This window comes from Dermacentor albipictus, chromosome 10 (genome assembly GCF_038994185.2).
Source record: "Dermacentor albipictus isolate Rhodes 1998 colony chromosome 10, USDA_Dalb.pri_finalv2, whole genome shotgun sequence".
Lineage (NCBI taxonomy): Eukaryota > Metazoa > Arthropoda > Arachnida > Ixodida > Ixodidae > Dermacentor > Dermacentor albipictus.
The window spans coordinates 38,739,252-38,758,588 of record NC_091830.1 but is presented as its reverse complement, the minus strand read 5'-3'; the positions used below and the strand labels follow the sequence as shown (position 1 = coordinate 38,758,588).

At 47.2% G+C, this 19,337-nt stretch overlaps 1 protein-coding gene and 1 long non-coding RNA gene across 2 annotated transcripts in view; both read right to left on the bottom strand.

Moving 5' to 3' along the window:
- Positions 1-19,337, bottom strand: part of LOC135911875 (uncharacterized) — a 351,642-nt gene that overhangs the window by 186,610 nt on the left and 145,695 nt on the right. The window lies entirely within an intron of this gene.
- LOC135911843 (uncharacterized) overlaps positions 1-19,337 on the bottom strand; it is a 72,252-nt gene that overhangs the window by 26,408 nt on the left and 26,507 nt on the right. The window contains exons 3-4 of the mRNA XM_065444181.1: positions 11,990-12,052; positions 9,597-9,721 (exon numbers count right to left, since the gene is read on the bottom strand). Coding sequence (XP_065300253.1) covers positions 9,597-9,721; positions 11,990-12,052 — 188 coding nt within the window. The remainder of the gene's footprint in view (positions 1-9,596; positions 9,722-11,989; positions 12,053-19,337) is intronic.

Here is a 19,337-nt window from a genome sequence, read left to right as displayed (position 1 = left end):
TGGCCAAACAAATATTGTCGGCAGTAATTAGCTTTGTTAATTTTTCTAAAAAAGGAAGTCGGTATACATTTAGGTACCCTGATTGGTTGGAGAGCAAGGAGAGCGTGATGTAGCCCAGTAATGTTTTTTTTTTCAGAAACGTGTGGTTACTACATACTATGGCAAATTGGGTTAGTGGAGCCTGAATATCATCAAGATTAAACGGAGCTTCATGACTAGTCATGAGCCACGGACTTCGGGGATGACGTACCCACAAACATTTTTAAAAGTTTGCATGAAGATTCTATATGGAGGAACGCGACACGATGTTACCACAGATGACAATACTTATTCCTGAAAACGCTATGTTTAGTTGAGCCTATGACGCGCGGTATAGCCGGCGCGGATGCAACGGACGCCGGCTTCGTTCAAAGCGGCGGACATTTTGGCCCGTTCAGAGCCGCCGCAACGCCTCCCCGCAAAGCGCGTCCAGGCATGTTTCAATGCCACGTGTCTTCAAGTGTGCGCGCGTGTGTGTGTGCATGTTGGTGCCCACGCTTGTCATAGCGCGGCAGCCGAGGAGAGGAGCTCCCCAAGTGTGAAGCGAGGAGGTCTGACCGGCGCCGGCCCGGCGGATGCGTCACCTTCTTGTCTCAACGCGTCTCTCAGCGTGTCTGTGCCCCGCTGTCACGTGGCCTCATCGGGAGATGTTCCTTCTTGCCCTAATCTCCGAGAGTATAAAAGCAGCTGCCCCCGTACGCCAAGAGAGAGGCTCCCATTTCTTCCCTCTAGTAACGTGCTCTCCCGTCTCTCCACTTTGGTCGAGCTGACCGGCCGCTCTTTTGCGATGCTAGAATAAACAAGTTGTTCTTTTAGCAGTCGACTCATGCTTTGCCAGGACCTTCGGATGCTTCCAGTTGTGCCCCAGGCCGCCAGGCCAATGCTACCCTTGGGGCTTGCGCCACATTTGCAACAACGGGTGTCATCGGTGAGAGTGCAACACCTGGCGTCTAGCGGTGAGATCGCGACAACGGAGGCCAGCAGCGAAGATATGCGGTTGACTGTATGCTGAGCGGCACAACGACCATCCGGGAGCAGTGCAACGAGCCCTGGGTGACTACTGGTTGCCTGCAGCAGAACGACTGCGCTGAATTCTTGGCTGCGAGGTTTGTTGAGTGCGGGACTTTCTTCTTCTGAGTTTTGCCAGGCTTTTGTTAGTGTCAGAAACAGAACTGGTAGTTGTAGTTGTCGTTGCTGCCGGGTTAGTTTGCGGCAAGACAATAGTAGGCAGTAGAGAAAGCAGCATTCAGAGCAGCCATGAATTTGAAGTCGTTGCGCAAACCGAAATTGCTGGAGCTTGCAAGAGAGTTGGGTCTGGATATCTCAGACAAACTCAGAAAACCAGAACTGCTGAGGGCTATTCTTGAGTTAGAAGCTGAGGATGACGAGCTGTCGGAATGCCTTGAGACCATTGAGGAGAGGGCAAAAGGACAGGAGCGCGAACTTAAAGAGCAAAAAGAGAAACAGGAGCGTGAACTTAAGGAACAGAAAGAGAAACAGGAGCGCGAACTCTAAGAACAGAAAGAGAAACAGGAGCGCGAACCTAAAGAACAAAAAGAGCGAGAGCAACAAGAAAAAGAGCGCGACCGTCAACACGCTTGGGAAATGAAGCGTCTCGAGATAGAGATGGAACGCGCTCGTAATGGAAGTCAGGCACACGGTGCAGAAGAAAGCGTATTGTTTAAAATGACTGACCTGATGCGGCCGTTTAAGCTTGGAGAGGACATTGGTTTGTTCCTGGTTAACTTTGAGCGAACGTGCGAGAAGCAGGGGTTCTCTCGGGAAACGTGGCCACAGCGCTTGCTCACTTTGTTACCCGGCGAGGCGGCCGACGTAGTCGCTCGCACGGAGAGAGAGGAGGCAGAGGATTTCGACAAAGTGAAATCGAGTCTGCTAAAAAAGTACAGGCTGTCAGCGGAGGCGTTCCGTCGGAAGTTTCCGGAAAATGAGAAAAGCAAAAGTGAGTCATATACAGAGTTTGCCTACAAGCTTATGTCAAACATGCAGGAGTGGCTCAAAGAAGAGAAAGCGTTTGGTGGCCGTGAGAAAGTTCTCCAGTGTTTCGGGCTGGAAGAGTTTTATAGTCGGTTACTTGAGAACGTGCGGTACTGGGTCTTGGATAGGCCAGACGTTAGTACGGTGGCTAAAGCCGCCGATCTAGCCGAGGAGTTTGTGACGCGTCGGGCTCGCGGAGCTAAGGACGGTCGAAAGGGTGAATTTGGCTCCAAGTTTGAGAGGCCGAAGTTCACACCCATGAGAGCAAGGGGGAACACACGTAGTGCGGATGCGAGTGTAAGCAGTCCGACCGAACCTAAGGAGACGACGGCAGCCGAAGCCGAACGCAGAAAGTGGTTCGAGACGAGGCAAGCGCGCGTGTGTTATACGTGCCAGAAGCCGGGTAACTTTTCGGCGCAGTGTCCGGAAACAAAAAAACAAGTCGTGTTTTTGTCATTATGCAGCACTGACGAGAACATGAAGCTTCTCGAGCCTTACATGCGAGACCTCCTCGTGAACGGGAAAGAGTGCCGAGTGCTTCGCGATTCCACAGCTACGATGGATGTAGTTCACCCCTCTTACGTAGAACCCGATAGGTTCACGGGCGAGTGCGCATGGATCAAGCAAGCCGTGGAAGCTCATAGCGTGTGTCTGCCCGTAGCTAAAGTGCTTATTGAAAGACCTTTCGGAGCGCTTGAGACGCAGGCCGCAGTGTTATATATGCTGCCCCCCCCCCCAGTACCCGTACCTATTTTAGAACAGGTCCGATCACCTCCTGCGCGAGAAGGGACTTTTGTTTGGTGAGGCTGGCGTTCAGGCCTTAACCAGATCAAAGGTTCGGGAGCTCGCTGCAAAGGCGGTAGTTGCGGGGCCGACGTTGTCGAACAATGAGAAAGGGTCAGAGGCGCAGCAAGGTGATATTCAGAGCTCGTCCGAACTAAATAAAATTGAGCGTGTAGCAATGAAGGCACCAGATACCGGAGAGGAAATGCCCGATACGGGAAAGTTAGAAGAGCTATCTGCAGATTTGCTCATCGCGCCTACGTCAGACGGACTTAATATGTTGCTAAAAGTCAGCCGGGCGGCTTTAATAGCCGAGCAAAAAAAGGATGGCAGCCTAGAAAACATACGCTGCATTGTGAAGGAAGGTATCGCCAAGAAAAATGCTCGTTTTCTGCAAAGAGGTGGGGTCCTGTACCGGAAGTATCTAGACCACAGGGGAGTGGAGTTCGATCAGCTGATCGTGCATCAGTGCTACCGTCAGGATCTGTTGCGCTTGTCGCATGGGGATTCGTGGTCCGGACACCTAGGAGTTAAGAAAACTAAGCACCGGCTCTTGCAAGAGTGCTATTGGCCAGGGTGTTTTCAGGACGCAGACCACTTTGTGAAGACATGTGACACCTGTCAGCGGGTGGGCAAACCAGGGGACAAATCGAGGGACCCGTTGAAGTTGGTACCTATCATTACGGAGCCTTTCAGACGGCTCGTTATTGATACAGTGGGACCACTGCCGGTAACAGCCGCGGGGTACAGACACATTTTGACTGTGATCTGCCCAGCGACAAAGTTCCCTGAAGCAGTGCCGCTTAAATAACTCAGCTCAGTTGAGATAGTCAATGCACTACTGTCCATATTTGCGCGAGTTGGTTTTCCTGTGGAAATACAATCAGAAAAGGGCGCAGTGTTTACTAGCGCTTTGACGACAGCCTTTCTCGAAAGGTGTGGGGTAAAGCTGTTACACAGCTCAGTGTACCACCGCCAGTCGAATTCCGTTGAGAAGCTCCACTCCGTCATGAAACACGTGTTGAGAGCATTGTGTTTTGAACATCAAACTGACTGGGAGCTGTGTCTGCCTGGGGTGATGTTTGCATTAAGGACCGTGCCGCATGCGGCTACGGGGTTTTCGCCAGCTGAGCTGGTGTACGGTCACTCGCTGCGGACTCCGCTTCGCATGCTTCGAGAATCGTTGGAAGGCAGGGGCGACGACCCAGTCGTGGTGGAGTGCGTGCTTAAACTCCTCGAACGCATAAGAAGGGCACAGGAGTTGTCAGGTGAAGCAATAGCAAAGGCCCAGCAGAGGGCCAAGGTTTATTATGATTGGACAGCCAAGGCCCGTCATATTGAGGTGGGCGATGAGGTCATGATATTGCGCACATCGCTAAAAAACAAACTCGACGTGCAGTGGTAGGGCCCAGCACGGATTGTTCAAAAACTGTCGGACGTTAACTACGTGGTGAGTGTGCCAGGAAAACGGAAAGCACAGCAAGTTTACCCTGTAATCTGCTCAAACCCTATAGACAAGGGGAAGCAGTGGTGTGTATGGTGGTAAACGTTCCCGAAGAGCTTCCGGTCGAGCTTCCGGGACTAGGCTCAGTGACGAACAGGGAAGACACCGATCAATTCATTAGTGACTTAATCAGTAAAGCACCGCTGTCGCCTGAGCAGAAAACCGAACTACACCAGCTCTTACAAGAGTTTCAAGGTCCGTTCTCTGAGAGGCCTGGTAGGACTTCTGTCCTTACTCATGATATAGAACTTACCTCCCCAGAGCCAGTACGATCCAAGGCGTACCGGGTATCACCCCGCCAGCACAAGATTATGGAGGCTGAGATAAAGAAAATGCTACAGCTCGGTGTTATTGAGGCGGGTGGCAGTGATTATACCTCCCCTTTGATTTTAGTTGAGGTACCGGGCAAGGAACCTCGTCCGTGCGTCGACTACCGCAGGCTTAATTCCATCACTAAGGATCAAATTTATCCGATCCTTAACATCGAGGAGCGCCTTGAGAAAGTGAGTAGCACTCAGTTTCTTTCCACCCTAGATCTTGTCAGGGGTTATTTTCAGGTTCCACTTACAGAAGAGGCTAGTAGGTATGCGGCGTTCATTTCACCAATGGGGACATTCCGTCCTAAAGTTTTGAGTTTTGGCTTGAAGAACGCGCCATACTGCTTTTCAAGCCTCATGGATAAAGCGTTGCGGGGACAGCAAGAATTCGCTTTACCGTATCTAGACGACGTAGCGATATTCTCCGTATCCTGGTCAGAGCATATGGCATACTTGCGGGCAGTGCTAGCCCGCCTGCGTGAAGCGGGCTTGACAGTCAAGGCTCCGAAGTGCCAATTAGCACAGGCCGAGGTTGTCTACCTCGCTCACGTGATTGGACGGGGTCGTCGCCGCCCCTCTGAAATAAAGGTGGCCGCTGTGTGAGACTTCCCTCAACCGCGCACGAAGACCGATATTCGGTCGTTCTTAGGTGTCGCCGGCTACTATCTGCGGTACATCCCCAGGTACTCTGATATCGCAGGTCCCCTGATGGATGCTCTAAGAAAAAGAGAGCCCCAAACAGTCGTCTGTGACGAGAAAAAGGAAAGAGCTTTCAGCGCCCTAAAGAGCGCCCTAACAAGCCGGCCTGTGCTACGATTGCCAGACTGCACTAAAGGGTTCCTTGTTCAGTGCGATGCTAGTGAGCGAGGCATGGGCGTTGTACTGTGCCAACGGGAAAATGGAGAAGTGGAACACCCCATCCTGTATGCTGGTCGTAAGCTGACCAGTCGTGAGCAGGCGTACAGCGCCACCGAGAAAGAGTGTGCGTGTCTCGTGTGGGCCGTTCAGAAATTGTCATGCTACCTAGACGGCTCGAGGTTTATCATTGAGACGGATCACTGCCCTCTCCAATGGCTGCAGACCATCTCTCCCAAAAATGGCCGCCTCCTGCGCTGGAGCCTAGCTTTGCAACAATATTCCTTTGAGGTGCGTTACAAAAAGGGGAGTCTCAACGGTAACCCCGAAGGCTTAAGTCGAAGCCCCTAACGTAGGAATCAGCCTCAGAGTTGTTTGTTACTAATGTTTTTCTTCCTGAGGCAGGATTTTTAACATATTGCTTTTGTTTAGTGTTGCAATGTGATGATGTGCTTTCTAGTCCAATTTTCCAATTTGTGGACGCATTCTGGGTGCTGCTAGACTACTGTAAGGAACTAGGCAGTAGTAAAAAAGGGGAAAGAGCCTGGCAGGGCTTAGTGTGGGTAGTGTCGTGCTTGCTGACTGAGCGGTTGAGTTTCGGCGTAGTTCTAACGCTTGCTGGGAACGAGAACAAAAATGGCAACTCTCCCGAAGTCACTTTGCAGTGTCCTTTGTGAACCTGAACGCGAGAACGAGGCCTTCTCTGTGCGCTACGCTCAAGAAACGCCGAAGGACGACCAACTTCGGTTATGAGCATCATCGAGCGACATCCCTCCGGACAGCGCATGTAGTCCCCTGACCATCGGGATCTCCGTCCCCCGGCGGGGCGGTCTGTTATGTTTCGCCTACGACGCGTGGTATAGCCGGCGCGGATGCAACGGACGCCGGAGCTTCGTTCAAAGCGGTGGAAATTTTGGCCCGTTCAGCGCCGCTGCAACGCCTCCCCGCCAAGCGCGTCCAGGCATGTTTCAATGCCACGTGTCTTCAAGTGTGCGTGTGTGTGTGTGTGCATGTTGGTGCCCACGCTTGTCAAAGTGTGGCAGCCGCGAAGAGGAGCTCCCCAAGTGTGAAGCGAGGTCTGTCCGGCGCCGGCCTGGCGGATGCGTCACCTTCTTGTCTCAACGTGTCTCTCAGCGTGTCTGTGCCCCGCCGTCACGTGGCCTCATCCGGAGACGTTCCTTCTTGCCCTCACCTCCGAGAGTATAAAAGCAGCTGCCTCCGGGCGCCAAGAGAGAGGCTCCGATTTCTTCCGTCGAGTAACGTGATCTCCCGTCTCTCCACTTCGATCGACCTGACCGGCCGCTCTTTTGCGATGCTAGAATAAACAAGTTGTTCTGTTAGCAGTCGACTCGTGCTTTGCCAGGACCTTCGGATGCTTCCAGTTGTGCCCCAGGCTGCCAGGCCAACGCTACCCTTGGGGCTTGCGACCCATTTTCAACACCACGAAGCTCTCGCGTGAAATAGTGTGTTTCTAGTAATAAACCCTGCACGGGCAAATGATTTTCTTGCAGAATGCTACAGCACATCGTGTGCCCGTTATTTCTCTCAAACGGTTTTCTGTTGCACGACAAAAGGATGGGCGCAGGATTTGCCTAAACTTTCACCGTAGGGCTGGTTTGCCAAAAGACAATGTCCCATTCCACCATCGGGCACGCAGTGTAACTCTTATTTTGTGTGTGGGCGCAATCTTTTTCTACGATGGTAGCAGCAGCCACAGATGCTACCGCTATGATTAGCAGTCGGGAAGGTGAGCCTGCTAAGCAAGCACTCGCTATGAAAACCTAGTAATAAACTACGCGCAAACAGGTCTCCCATCACGCTGAAAGACGCCCGGATGTAAATTCAGTAATGTACAGGATGAAAATATTTCGGCAAATACATTGTAGCTTTCAAGCGAAGATTTCTTTGCAATGCCTTGACCTTACTTCTGGGTGCTATTTCTGTTGCCGAATAGCTTATGTGAAAAAGAAATTTGTATTTCTTGCCCGATCGTGGGATCGAACCTTGGCCCCCCAGCAAGCAGCCCATTGCTCTAGTTGGTCACACACGCATACGCTAATTTTGTGGCAACGCAATATTGCTATTTGAGATATTCGCATCGTTTGTCACACAGCAGTTGCCACAAGCAAGGAAGCTGCGTTTACACGGCCTACAATGTTGCTGATGTGGTTGGCGCGAAGGAACCTTGTGCTGACATGGCGATCACGCACATACTGGCATAAGTTTCAGCACAATTTATTCATTTAATGAAAGCTTCACTATAATTAAGGTTCAACTTTGGCAGTTAAATCTGTCGTGATTAAATGTTTATTGAAAGATTATATTGTGGTGGGGACGTGCTCGGCAATGTTGCGATGGGCTCTTTTTTTATAACCACTTGCGCGTGTAAGCAAAATCATTTCTCGTATACCACCGGGCCATGTGATATTCAACATGGACTATTTTGTAACAGGGTAGCTGCTTGGGGATGGTTGGTGAAAGTCACCTGGCAGGGCACGGCTGTATTTGCACGAGCCCACCTATTTTTGAAAACTGCAGTATTGTGTATATGATGTTTGAGGTACGGGTAGGCATTGTGTGATGTGTGCAGCGCTTGCATTTTATCCTTTATGCTTCAATGCATTGGTGCTTGTAGCGTGCAACGCTGTAAACAAGCATTAAGATGTCCACCCTTTAACGGCCCCATGAGCCAACACTTTCAATAAATAAATAAATAAATAAATAAATAAATAAATTTAGAAGGGCGAGAGGGCTCAAGAGATAAGTAAGGCATTCCATATATGTGCTTGTGCCCCTTTCATAAGGATTATTAGGCGGCTAGACTGCTTACCTAGTCTTCTAAAACAAGTGTCGCACTATAGGGGCCGCGTTCCAAGTATTTCGTAGTTTCGCAACAACATGGCTACAGATTTATCTGTTCTTCCTCTTACACCTCTTACTGATTATTGCTGTGGAAGCATTACAACCGAATTATCCTCAGCAATCTGTCATGACATATTTTTTCCTTCCATATATATTGAGGGCTAAGTAAGGGTTTTTCTCAACGAAAGCCTAATTCCTGCGGCAAGGGGCTTCTTGCTGGCTCGAAAACACAAAGGCATAGCTCAGCCCACGTACGTAGCGCTGAAAAATCGAAGGCGCTTTGTACCTTTTTGATGAGTTTTTCAAATTGACAGTTTACGCACACAAAGCACAATATCAAGCCCCTTTGATATTACCTGGACAGAAGTTTTTTTTTTTCTATCAGGAACTTGTTAAACAAGGGCGTACCAACCTCTAGCAGAGAAAACTTGGTGAGGCATTGCACGGAATTTATTAGTTAAAACTACCTCGCACGAAATAAGCAGAAAACTTCATTAGCACCAATTTGATGACATGAAGGCTATTGCACATTTCACACCATTATTGTCGCTTAATCGGAAACTGACTGTTGTTTAGAGCAGCGAGACACTAGGTACAGATTATCCGTAACGAGAACGTAAAAGTTTCTGTCATCACTTCTTATTCATGCTGATGAATCTCCTAAAGAAATTACGGAGTTTCTGATATTCTTCAGTACAACGCACGCATTGCACTTAAGCTAGCCAAACCACGTGAATGTTTTTTATGGTGTTGGCCCAGTTTACTTCTGACCTGAATGGTGTGCGGGAATATTCTAGCATTAGGTAAAGATTACATTTGAACACCCTTTTAAAATCTGTGTTGCTGACTATGTGCAGGCTTGGAATAAGCAATGCTTAGAAAAAAAAATAAGGTAACTCTTACTGTTTTTTGGTGGAAAATACCGAGCGCCAAGAAATCATTGAACACATAAAGGAAAAAAAAAGACGTTTCGGCTCCATTACGGGAGCGTTGTTCACAATCAGATTGTGAACAAGGCTCCCATAGTGGAGCCGAAACGTCTTTTTTTCCTTCTGGTTTTCAATTATTGGTCGGCGTTAGATATTTTGTGCCATGAATTTTCCCGACCAGACGGATTGCTTTCAAACCCTGGATTTCTCTGTTCACTGTTTTAATTTCTAACTGGAAGCTCCATGGCATATTAGGCATACTTTGTCGTGTCATCTTTACACTCTTATTTTATAGAATGTCCGTATACTCACCAAGTAAAATGGTAAAATATGGTGTTAGATGGTTGACCTAAAGATTTTCCATAAGCAGTAACATTCTCCAGCGTGGCTTTTTCGTTTAGGAACCCTTCGTAATAATAGACCGACAGGTCATTTTTCTGCGGTAACAAATTAGGAAGATAGAAGTAAGTGATCCTTCAACGTGAAGTAAGCGAGCATTCAGGTGATCTGTCATGTCAACTTTCTCAACTGCCGCTTGTTACTATAAAAAAAAACATTACATTGATAATAGCATCAATTTCCTTGGAAATATGGCTCAGCTGGAAGAGTTAAGTGTAATATTATTCCCTTCATGCCATGCTCACATTCTTCTAAAACATTCACGAATATTGCATTGGAGCATACTGATTACGGAAATAATAACCACAGAGTATAATATACAAGCATTTTCATGTTCAGGTCTGACTTTACTGTATGAGTGTCGCCATGCAAGACCTCAACAAAGCACAGAAAACCTGCCTGATCTTTCTATGACACCCGATTCTCAGGCTCAAATCTTTCGTGACACTCCTTCTTTCGCCTTCCCTTTATCTCGAAGTAGAGGTATCAACCTCAGCCTAACTTCTCCGCCCTTTCTAAATGAATTTTACAAACTCTTGTACAGTGAAGTTATTTAATAATGAAACGGTGATTAGTTTATTTTCCTGCATAATTCAGCACTTGAACCAGGTCATCCATGATTGAACTCAAACCAAATGGTGTCGAAAAGGGTAATAATTATCAGAGAACCCTAAAACTAATACAGCATTGGTTTAAAGGCAACCTTTCTAAAGAAGCCAAGATATCCATATGTCTTAGCCATCACTGAATTCAAATACTCATTTGAATCCGGCTAGTAGTAGCATATAAACACGAAGCGAACAGGACAAAACACCTAAGAGCGAGCCTATAATCGCGATTAATAATATATGCATACCTTCTAATCTTAAAAAGTAATTATGATTTCAAAAGCTTCTAAAATTTTGGTAAAGATACAATGCTCGGGAATATATGAAAAAATCATACATACCAGAAATGCACTAGAAAACGGCGATATATTTCCTTGAACGTATTTCGCTTCTTGCTTTCATAATATATTGAGGATCAAGGATGTGAGAGAGGCTACCGTAAAGCTAGCGGAGAGTAAATCAGGATGCTTCTTTCTTGTGGTGATGACATCGCGCGTTGCCGCAATGATGGAAATAACTGACATGCAGTAGCGTGCATGTATTTATTAGTAAAAGGTCGATTAGAATTGTTGTTGCAATTTTATGGATATTTGGTTGGATAACTTACCCTAGGAATTAGTTAATATTTGTTAGTCCTAGCATATCTGCAATAATTTTTATTGTTAGAGCTTGGCCGAGAAAGACGCACGCAAGCAGAGACGCTGACGTGGCTTCCCGCTACTCGAGTCGCCAATCCTGCGGTGGGGCACCATTCCTGAGATAACGCACGGAGTGGCAAACTTCTCTAGAAACTGCTTTTTGGGAGTCTATGAGAATATATAACGTTTAGGCAACCTATGAATTTGTTCTTTCCGCTTAAGCAAATGGAATTTTTGGCATATTTATTTGCTGTTAAACCTGTTTAAACTGGCATGCAGTGCTGTAGTATTGAACGGGGTACATATAGAAAGCGCAGCACACTACATGCAAGTAGTGAAGTGCTCCAGTCTTGTTTAATTAGCGTTATTCATATGGTCACGAAATGAACTGCTCAGAGTGCCGCATACGGCGCGTTCAGCACTGAACGACATTACAAGCATCTATCCAATAATGTGCGTAGTTCTTTTACCGCACTGAGTGCGTACTGTGAATATCTTCAAGTAGTTTTTCTTTGATGTCTGCGTTCCATTTGATTGAGACTGTTCCATTGCCCAAACCCGTAATGTTTAGTGACACGGGCTGGAGCACCTTTCTTTCATATTTTTCTTTTAGTTCGTAAATAATTTATGTTCCAGTGCCTGTCTCACCAGTATCGAAAAGTTAAAGACGAAAAGTCTAACGTTATAATTAAAGATTATATACAACGAACTACAATTTTGAAAGTTTGAACAGGAGAACATGAACGCTGGTTCTCGGTAATCAGCACGTTAAAGCTGTGAACAGGCACTTTAACCGCCGCGATCACTGAAGGTTTCATGTACATGAGCAACGTGCGAGGCAGCAGGCTTGCCTGCGTTTATCTCTGGCCACATCCACAAATAAAAAACAAAACGCTCGTATATTCGGGCAAGACGTTTAAACTGCCTGACACATTAAACTGCCCAAACTGACACGTTAAACTGCCTGATGTTGTTGAACTTTCATGCAATGTTGTTAAAAATTTTAGGTGTACCTGATTCGGTATGACTCCTTCGCCTTCACAATCACATTTACACTTACCTGACTGACGTGTTCTACCTCGACGCTTATCATTACTGACTCATTGTGAAAGGCCAATTCAACCTGAAATAAAAGAAATCTTTTTGCAGAAATGTTGTTTATTACACTTCACAGTCCTAAATGCCTAATCTTAAATCAGATTTATTACTTTTATACTAGGTGCTTATTTAGATGATACTGCCGATTTTAAGAATTACATGTGTAATAGCAGAATACTATTCCTGGAACTGTATGGACACGCCATGGTTGCTCAGTGGCTATGGTGTTTGGCTGCTGAGCAGGAGGTGCCGCGATCTAATTCCGGCCACAGCAGCCGCATTTCGGTGGAGGGCGAAATGCGAATACACCCCTGTACTTAGATTTAGATGCACGTTAAACAACTCCTGGTGGTCAAAATTTGCGGAGTCCTCCACTACGATGGGTATCATAATCAGAAAGTGGTTTTGGCGCGTAAAACCCCATAACTCTAAAATAAACTGGATTGCTTCAAGAGACGAACATTGCTTGCAGAGTAAATTAGGAAATCCCAATCGAGGATAATCAGCATTGTATCGCTTTTCCTGTTTTTATTTACCTACTCTACACCTGCTATTGCAATTACCTAATATTTAACCGGTGAGCTTGCAAGACATCCAAATTAAAGACAGTAAAATAATTGGAGCAGTTTGGCTATATTTAACACCAAACACCAGGTAAAAATTATGTGTTGATTCACTACGACAAATAAGGTTTTATGCATTTAGGCACAAATGCCTGAAAGCCCAATCTATGCATTTCGTCTCCTATTTAATATGTTATCTCGAAAAATGGCCATTCAGAGAAATTGTTTCAAGCGGCTGTTAATAGATCAAACTACGAGCACTTTCGCAATTATTCAAATGGACGATTTTAAATTTTCATGCAATTATATCACCGTCTCGAAAAGTACAACTCATGGATTCAGGTTAGGCTGTTGTCTAAAAGAAATTACGAGACATGTATTGTCTAAAAGCATCCGTTAAAACCAATGGTGCATGAGCCGTGCTTTTCTCAGCATTTGTTTGAATATTTCTGCTAAAATTTGAGTTCTTCAAACCTATGACACGACACTGACGGGGTGACGGGGTGAACACAACCACCAGTCAAGCTCAAGTCTTCCGGTCATTACCATCAAAAAAATAGGTAAACTCTTCTGATAGTGGCTCGCTGCAAGAATGATGCTTCGGTGGTTTCCTAACCACAGGTAAAAAATCCCTCAATGCTCATCACACTTCTTTGCGTCATTAATTTTAGATCAATAACATCAGAACATTGTTTTATTTATTCGCCATAGATGTTGGTCGCCCACGACGACGCCTTCTACGTCAGCTGGTGTTTTGTGCTGACGGAAATAATGTTGCTGGAGCGCGGCAGGATGCTCACTTGATCTTCAAGCATACTCAAGGCGTGGTGACTACGAGAGCTCTCCGGCGGTATCGCTTGATCTTCCGACAGCGTTATCGATTTTGACTTCAGGTCTATTATTGCGCCGTGTTGGTTCAGGAAGTCCATGCCGAGAATGACGTCTCGTGAACACTGTTGGAGGATAACGAAGGTGGCAGGGTAAGCCCGGTAATAAACAGTAATTCTTGCCGTGCAGATTCCAGTCGGCGTAATGAGGTGTCCTCCAGCGCTTCCAATTAAAGGGCCTTCCCATGCAGTTTTGACTTTCTTCAATTGGGCGACGATGCGGCCACTCATTATGGAGTAATCGGCCCTGTGTCCACTAAGGTGGCAACTGCGTGGCCGCCGAGAAGCACGTGGAAGTCGGTGGTTCTTTGTCTCGCGTTACAGTTAGGTCTTGGCGTCGGATCACGGCTGCGTCGCGTTGCCCTGTGGCTGGTATGTGGCGTCGTGAGATCGTCTTCCGTCGGCGTAGTCTTGGCTTCCTGACTTCGTTGGGACAGCGGCGTATCGTTATTATGCCGTCGAGATGGTCTCATCCTCGTATTCGTCGGCGGCAGAGGAGCTTCGTCAGTTGGACGAACAGCAACCGCTCCTCCATCGGTTGCTGCTTTTAGTTTTCAGAATATGGGCTCGCAGAGCGGCCCCGGGCTGGGCCGGTGTATGGTCCGCGCTGCGGCGACAGGTAGTGGCCTGGCGACGGTGAATGGGACGGTGGACGACGGCTCCACTGAGTGGCGGCGAGGTAGTCGGCAATATCGCGAGGTCGTTCGCCAATCTGTTCTCGCGGTGCGTTAACCGCGAACCCTCGGAGTCCGATCTCCAGGTATGGGCATCAGCGGTAGATGTGCCCGGCTTCTCCGCAGTTTTAGCAAAGCGGACAGTGGTTGGGGGCGCGCCAAACGTCAGTCTTCCTTGGAATGCCTCGTGGGGTGAGGAGTTGCCGTGCTGGCGGTGGGGGTGGTGGTGGACTACGGAACTGTGTGGTCACTGGGCCCTGCCGTGGGCACGGAGGGGGAACGTGACGGCGGGCTACAGTGGCCTATGTCATCGCTTGCGGCTGAGGCTGCGGCCATTCAGGGGCTACCTCGAGTTCCTGTTTGAGCTCCTCAACTGCAGCGTCGGCAATCGAACCCACTTAAGGCTGTGATGAGGGGAACAGCTTCTGTAGCTCCTCCCGAACGACTGCACGGATAGTCTCGCGCAGGTAGTCGGTGGCTAGTCACTGAACTCGGGCGTAGCTTGTCGAGTTCATGCGGTGGTTGAATTGCCGGTTCCACATTTCCAGTGTCTTCTCGATGCTAGTGGCCTCACGAAGAAACTCGTCGACAGTCTTCGGTGGGCTTCGTACTATTAAGGCCAAAAGCTCCTCCTTTACACCACGCATCAGTAGGCGGACTTTCTTCTCCTCGGACATTTCCGGGTTGGCATGGCGGAATAGGCGGCTCATCTCTTCTGTAAAGATTGCGGTGGTCTCATTAGGCAGCTGCACTCGGTTTCTAGTAGTGCTTGGGCTCGTTCTCGGCGTACGACGCTTGTGAATGTCCGCCGGAAGCCGCTTCGGAACAGGTCCCATGTCGTTAAGGGGGCTTCTCGGTTTTCGAACCATGTTCTGGCGGCATGTCGAATTTGTCGTCGCTGTTCCAGCTGTTAAAAGCAGCGACCCTCTAGTATTTCTCAAGCCAGGTTTCCACGTCCTCGAATGTTCAACCGCGGAACTTCGGAGGTTCCCTGGGCTGCTCCAGCACGATGGGGAACGCTGGGGCTGCCATTGGGGTTGACTGGGCGACGGTCTTCCTGGCCGTCTCGAGCAAACATCCGTGCTCCTAGAGCTGTCCTTGCAGCCTGCAGCTACCTCGCTGGTTCTTGGCGATGTTAGTGTTATCTTTCTCATGTGGGCTTGGGTCACGGCTTTGTGTCGGCGTCCGGTACATGAACGCAAAGCAACTCCGCCAGATGTCACGTGGTAGTGACGTTAAAGAATGCAGTAGCAATACTGGGACAGAGAAAACTAGCTTTTATTGGGTGAACCTGTGCCCACAAAACAGGCTACACTTAAAGCACAACGAGAGCGGCGAACACAGTCGGCGATTGTCGAAAATCTCATCAGCGGGTCAAGCGCGTCGGCTTTTATACATCAATCGTCGAATGTTCCAGACATATTGCTGAGACCCGCGTGTCTTCCACAAAGTTCTACACTATTCGTGTCGCGCGTACATGCAATCAGATTACACAACGTTCGGTGGCGGGCAGCGGATGGAACCATCGATAACATTCCAGGAACTTCCTATACATTCAAGCGCATCCTGCGCTGTGTGATAACAATTATTTAGCGGTGAAACATGGTCACCCGAGAAAGATAAACTGTACACGTGTCAATATCTGGAACGACATGTCGAGCCGACTTGGTGCATTGTAGACATCAGGAAAACTTCGATTTTGCGCATATTTAATACCAAACATGCCACGTCCCCGTTACGTTTCAGTGCTCGCGGGATGCTCCTTCCGTTGGGTCGTTCCTTCATCGACCAAAATGCAATCGATCTATGATAGTTCATGCGCTTCATGCCACGAAACATAGACAGATAAGCATTTGATGACTTCATAAGTATGATAAGTGATAAGGGTTTCTGTGGTTCTTATCATGGTTGATAGCGGTTGGAAGCGGATGGATAACGTGTTAAATAGTGATAAGGCCTTGTAATAATGGGAACAATGCAGATAACGTTAATAGGCACTGATTATGGGAGATAAGGGTTGGATCAAGTTCAATAATGTTGACAGAAACATAGCGATTTGTAAGCTGTATATCAAGCTTCATAACATCAGTAATGACGCCGGGGTGCATAGAGATGAGGAAGTCGCAGAATGCTTACGGATACGAAGGCAAACCCCTGACAAGTTTTTGTGTGAACCTATTTTTTGTGCCGGGAATCCGGTGCAGTTCATTCTCTCGCAGGTTATCCAGCATGTATGTCGTTATTGTCTTTTTGAAAACAATTGAGAAGGTATTTAGAAATATACAAGAATAAGCACTCAGTTATATAGAGCGAGTCTGGCAATAAACAAACGACGAAGCATGAAGTGTATTTGGGAGGCCGTGGATAGCTTGCCATTCCTGCCTCCAACGTGCTCTCTTTCCTCACGTACACAGACAACGAAACAGAAGAAAAAGTGTTTTGTGCGGCAGAGCTATTTTAAATCACAGTAGCATAAAACACTCCACAAATACAAATTAGTAGTCTGTTCATCTACATCTTCACTTGGGGTTAGGCTGCAGAATTATAATACAGAAGCTATATTGCGTTGAACTATTGAAGTGCTACTGACGCTCTCAGCTCCTTCCTTTTTGCAGTACAAGAGATGAATATTTATTCACATATTCACGGGATTCCTTTATGGTATAGGATTTTTCAACATGTAGCTAAAACAGTAATGAAATATTTTAACTCTGTAACACCTACAGCCGTGCTATTCCTTCCATCTTTCCGCCATTCTTGTTACGGTAGGAAAGCGAATTTCCCATACAATAAATAGTTGGAGAAGAATAGCCACAGCGCAATTAGATCAACCTATAAAACTCAGCAGTCAGTTGTGGTTCAGTGTGAAGTATTAAACGGCTTATTCGCCAGTAGCATAAATATTATGACACTCAGAACTCTCGCACGCCAAAGAGCGGCAACTATTATATTGATGATGATGATGATGTATGGGGTTTTATGACGCAAGGGCCAGGAATGGCCAAAGAGCGCCATGTCTGTGGTAGTGGGTGTGCAGTGTAACTATGATTACTATGAAATTGGTGTGACGTGGCTGTAAAGGGGCCTTAAAATCATCATCATCAGCCTGGTTACGCCCACTGCAGGGCAAAGGCCTCTCCCATATTTCTCCAACAACCCCGGTCATGTACTAATTGTGGTCACGCCGTCCCTGCAAACTTGTAGTGGGGTGGAGGAATCCGGAAATTTCGACCACCTGGGGTTCTTTAACGTGCACCTAAATCTAAGTACACGGGTGTTTTCGCATTTCGCCCCCATCGAAATGCGGCCGCCGTGGCCGGGATTCGATCCCGCGACCTCGTGCTCAGCAGCCTAACACCATAGCCACTGAGCAACCGCGGCGGGTACTACGCCATGTAGTCTGGGATAGAAGTTTCATTAGGTTCATTGTTTTAAGACATTTTTTCTTTCAGATATTTAATGTGTGGAATGAAAGTGAGTCTGTAGTCAAGTATGATACCTAGGAATTTGTGCTCTTTGCTGATAGGTATTCGTTGTCCACACAGTTCTAAGGAAGGATCCGGAACCAGGCCTCTCTTTCTTGTAAAAAGAACACAAGAGCTTTTGTTAGGATTGATCTTAAATCCATTTTTGTCTGCCCACATTGAGACTTTGTTCAGGCCATGCTGTACCTTTCTCTCGCACACTGCGAGGTTACAGGATTTGAAAGCTATTTGTATGTCATCCACGTAGACATAATAAAAGATTTCCGGTGCTAATGAAGCGCGAAGCGTGTTCATCTTCACGATGAAGAGTGTGCAGCTGAGCACGCCTCCTTAGGGTACACCTGTTTCTTGCGTAAAAAGACGCAAAAGTACATTACCCACTTTTACCCGGAAGGTACGACTGGACAGATAGCTTTCTATTAGGTTTAGCATATTACCATGGATGCCCATTTCCGACAAGTCCCTTAAGATTCCGTAGCGCCACGTCGTATCGTACACCTTCTCGATATCGAGGAATATGGATAAGAAGAATTGTTTGTGCACAAATGCGTCCCGGATATTTGCTTCTACACGTACAAAATGGTCAGTTGTGGAGCGCCCTTTTCGGAAGCCGCACTTATAGGGATCAAGGATTTCGCTCAGTTCAAGGAAATGAATGAGTTGCCGAATAATCATTTTTTCAAACACCTTACAAATGCAACTTGTGAGGGCTATTGGGCGGAAACTTGCCACTGAGGAAGGGTCCTTGCCTTGTTTCAAAACAGGGGACACAATGGCTTCCTTCCATGTGGTCGGAAGGTACCCTGCATCCCAAATGGTGTTGAAAAGTGTGAGTAGTGTAACCTGCGTATCATTGTGTAAATTTTTGAGCGTTTCATCCATGATTCTATCAGATCCTGGTGCGGAACTCTTGCATGTGCTCAAGGCAGCTCTCAATTCAGCAATACTAAAAAGACGGTTGTAAGGCTCATTCTCTCGATCTTTTCCTGTTAATGGCTTACGTTCTTCTGTTTGTTTGTATTTGAGAAAGGATTGTGTATAATTTGTTGGATTTGACATGCTCTCAAAATATTCCCCAAGTGAGTCTGCCTAGTCTTGCAGTGTATCGCCCTGTGTGTTTACCAGGGGGAGTGAATGTGTTTGCCGCCGTCTAATCCTATTAACTCTGTTCCAGGCATTAGCCTCATCTCTAAACGAGTTAATACTCGATAAAAACTTGTGCCAGCTTTGTCTTCTGGCCTGTCCGCGGGTTCGCCTGCCTTGGGACTTTATTTTTTTAATGTTCATAGGATTCTCTGCAGTGGGAGAAGCGCGTAGCGACCCCCACGCCTTGTTCTGATTCATACAGGCGATCCTACATTCGCTGTTCCACCACGGTATACCTCGTTTGCATGCCAGCCCACTCACTTCGGATATGCATTTTGATGCTGCATCTATTATGAATGATGTAAGATACTCCACAGCAGCATCAATTTCTAAAGAAGATATGTCGGCCCATGAGATGTTACTGAGAGTTCGAAATATCTCCCAGTCGGCTGTGTCTATCTTCCACCTAGGAGCTTGTGGAGGATATTCGTTTTCTTTAGATGTTCTTATCAGTATAGGGAAGTGGTCGCTCCCGTAAGGATTGTTCGTAACTTCCCATTCGAGTTCGGGCAGTATGGATGGGGAAACTATGCTAAGATCTATTGAATAAAAGGT